The sequence below is a fragment of the Sceloporus undulatus genome, chromosome 6 (genome assembly GCF_019175285.1).
Source record: "Sceloporus undulatus isolate JIND9_A2432 ecotype Alabama chromosome 6, SceUnd_v1.1, whole genome shotgun sequence".
NCBI classification, from domain to species: domain Eukaryota; kingdom Metazoa; phylum Chordata; class Lepidosauria; order Squamata; family Phrynosomatidae; genus Sceloporus; species Sceloporus undulatus.
In genome coordinates, this window is record NC_056527.1 from 127,049,224 (window position 1) to 127,051,773 (window position 2,550).

A 2,550-nucleotide genomic window follows, 5' to 3' on the forward strand; every position below is an offset into this window, starting at 1 on the left:
AACTACAAATCCCAGAGTGCAACGGGAGGCCCAGCTGAGCTTTCCCTCAGCCGCCGTGAATTCTCGGGCTGCCTCTTGTGGCAGTCTGGACTTTGTAGTCCAATGAGCCCTAAGAGTTCTATGTCTGAGAATTCCAAACGCCTGATTCCCAAACTACAAATCCCAGAGTGCAACGGGAGGCCTCCTCAGTCGATAGGGGTCTCTGCGCATGCGCGAGCCTCGCCGCCATGGGTGCGCATGCGCCCTGTGGTGCCGGCGCTGCCTGAGAACCGGCGAAGAAGCCGCCATGCGGGAGAAGAAGGAGAAGCGGGGCTGCGGGGGCCGCGTCCTGTACAGCGCCGCCGCCGCCATTTTGTCCGCCCTGGAGCGGCGCGAGGGCTCCCTGAAGAGCCTGGTCTACGGGAGCGGCTTCCCCAACGTCCGCCTGCTGTACGCCTTGGTCTCGGAGACGCTGCGCTACGGCCCGGTGCTGGAGAAGCTCATGGCTGCCTCTGGGCTGCTCCAGGCCGGGAAGAAGAAGAAGGAGAGGCGCCTCTCTCCGGCGCTGGCCCGCGTCTTGGTTTACGAGCTTCTCTTCGGGAAGGGCCTCCGAGGCGGAGCGGGCTCCCTGCTCCACAAGCACCGCGCCCGCCTCCAGGCAGAGCTGGCCCGCCTCAAGGTCCAGAAGAAGGTGAGCAACAACCAGGACCTCTTGGCAGCAGCAGCGGCTCCGGCGAATCTCCTCTTGCCTCGCTATGCACGTGTGAACGCCCTCAAGACACGTGTCGAGGACGCAGTGGACTACTTCAAGCGCCAGGGCTACGCTTACCAAGGGAAAGGGGACGCCAAGGCCTTGGCGGAGGGGAAGAGGTTCCTCCTGGACCCCTTCTTCCCCGATTTGCTGGCCTTCCCTCCGCAGACAGACCTCCATTTGGACCAGCTCTACCAAGCCGGGCACCTCATCCTCCAAGACAAGGCCAGCTGCCTCCCGGCCTTCCTCCTCGACCCTCCGCCTGGGTCCCACGTCATCGACGCCTGCGCGGCCCCTGGAAACAAGACCAGCCACTTGGCCGCCATCATGAAGAACAAGGGCCGCCTCTTCGCCTTCGACCGCGACGCCAAGCGCCTGGCCACCCTCAGCACCATGTTGGTCCGGGCCGGGGTCGCCTGCCATGAGTTGGCGCACCTCGACTTCCTGACGACGGACCCCTGCGACCCCAAATACAACCGTGTCCAGTACATCCTTCTGGATCCTTCCTGCAGCGGCTCTGGCATGGCAGGGCGGCAGCCGTTTGAGGAAGACGAAGCAGAAGCGATGACGCAAGACGCTCTCTCGGCGCGATTGCGGGCTCTGTCCGGTTTCCAGCGGAAGATGCTTCTCCACGCCTTGAAGTTCCCTGCCTTGCGCCGCTTGGTCTACTCCACCTGCTCCATCCACCAAGAGGAGAACGAAGAGGTAGTGAGAGACGTCCTGGAGCAGCGGGGAAAGGACTTCCAGCTGGTGGAAGCCCTCCCTTCATGGTCTCCTCGCGGCGTAGATGTTTTCCCAGGCGCCAAGTGCTGCCTCAGAGCGTCGCCAAAAGAAACGCTGACAAACGGGTTCTTCGTGGCGGTGCTAGAAAGGCGGCACGTGGGAGACAAGGAGGAGAGCTTCCCACCATTGCTACCCAAAGCTGGCAGTGAAGGAGGAACAAACAACCCTAATCCTGATGGCAAGAAGAAGAGGAGGAGGAAGAAACAGAGGCTCCAGTGAGCAAGCAACATCTCTCCGAGGCAATGCTGCTGCTGCTGCAGCGTGGATGAACTACTATGCATCTGAGGAAATAGACTGAAGTCTACGAAAGCTCATGTTGCCAAGTTTCTTTCAGTTAGCCTCAAAGGTGTTACGTACTGATTCTATAGACTAACATGGCTATGTCCTTGAATACTGTATTCCCATCATCCTTTCCAATGAGCCATATTGGCTTTGGTTGGTAGCAGCTGAGGTCCAGGAACGTCTGGAGGGCCTTGGGTTCCCTATCAAGTTCAACTATCACAGAAGGGCCTTGGGCCTAGGCTGCTTCTGCATTGCAGTTTGCCACTGCTTTAGCGGCCATGGCTCACACGCAGAATCAAGACTAGCTTCCTTCCTATCCCAATTTTTACTTCCTCTGTAGGGACAGAGGAATACAAGTGAATCATTTTTTAAAGTCACCATTTTAGGCCTTAGACATGTAGGCCTATCTGCTGGCGAAGCCCATCATGGTGACCCATGTGGTAGTTCCAAACAGTTATGTTCAAAGGCAGCTGCCATCTAGTTCTTTTGAACTACAACTTGCAGAACCCCTCACCATTTGCCATGCTGGACTGCAGCTCCTATCATCCATCATCATTGGCTATACAGGCTAGGGCTGATAACAGCAGCTCCCCATAACAGTTAAACTCGCTTAGTTGGATTTTTGACAGATGCCTGTGGATTTTCTGTCATATGCTAATGATCATAATTATACAGGGTTATTATAATACAATGCTCTGGTAATGCAGTCTTCCTCAACTGGGCCTCCTCCATATACTTTGGACTGATGCTCCCAT

The 2,550-nt window shown here is 57.0% G+C and overlaps 1 protein-coding gene across 1 annotated transcript; it reads left to right on the forward strand.

Moving 5' to 3' along the window:
* Positions 1–234: 234 nt before the first annotated feature.
* NSUN5 (NOP2/Sun RNA methyltransferase 5) lies at positions 235–2,544 on the forward strand. The gene has a single exon (XM_042477374.1). The coding sequence runs from the start codon at positions 287–289 to the stop codon at positions 1,730–1,732; it is 1,446 nt and encodes a 481-aa protein (XP_042333308.1). The 5' UTR covers positions 235–286; the 3' UTR covers positions 1,733–2,544.
* Positions 2,545–2,550: the final 6 nt, after the last annotated feature.

Excerpts from the sequence above, each read along its gene's own strand:
- NSUN5 (XM_042477374.1), top strand. The coding sequence starts at position 287 with ATGCGGGAGAAGAAGGAGAAGCGGGGCTGCGGGGGCCGCGTCCTGTAC.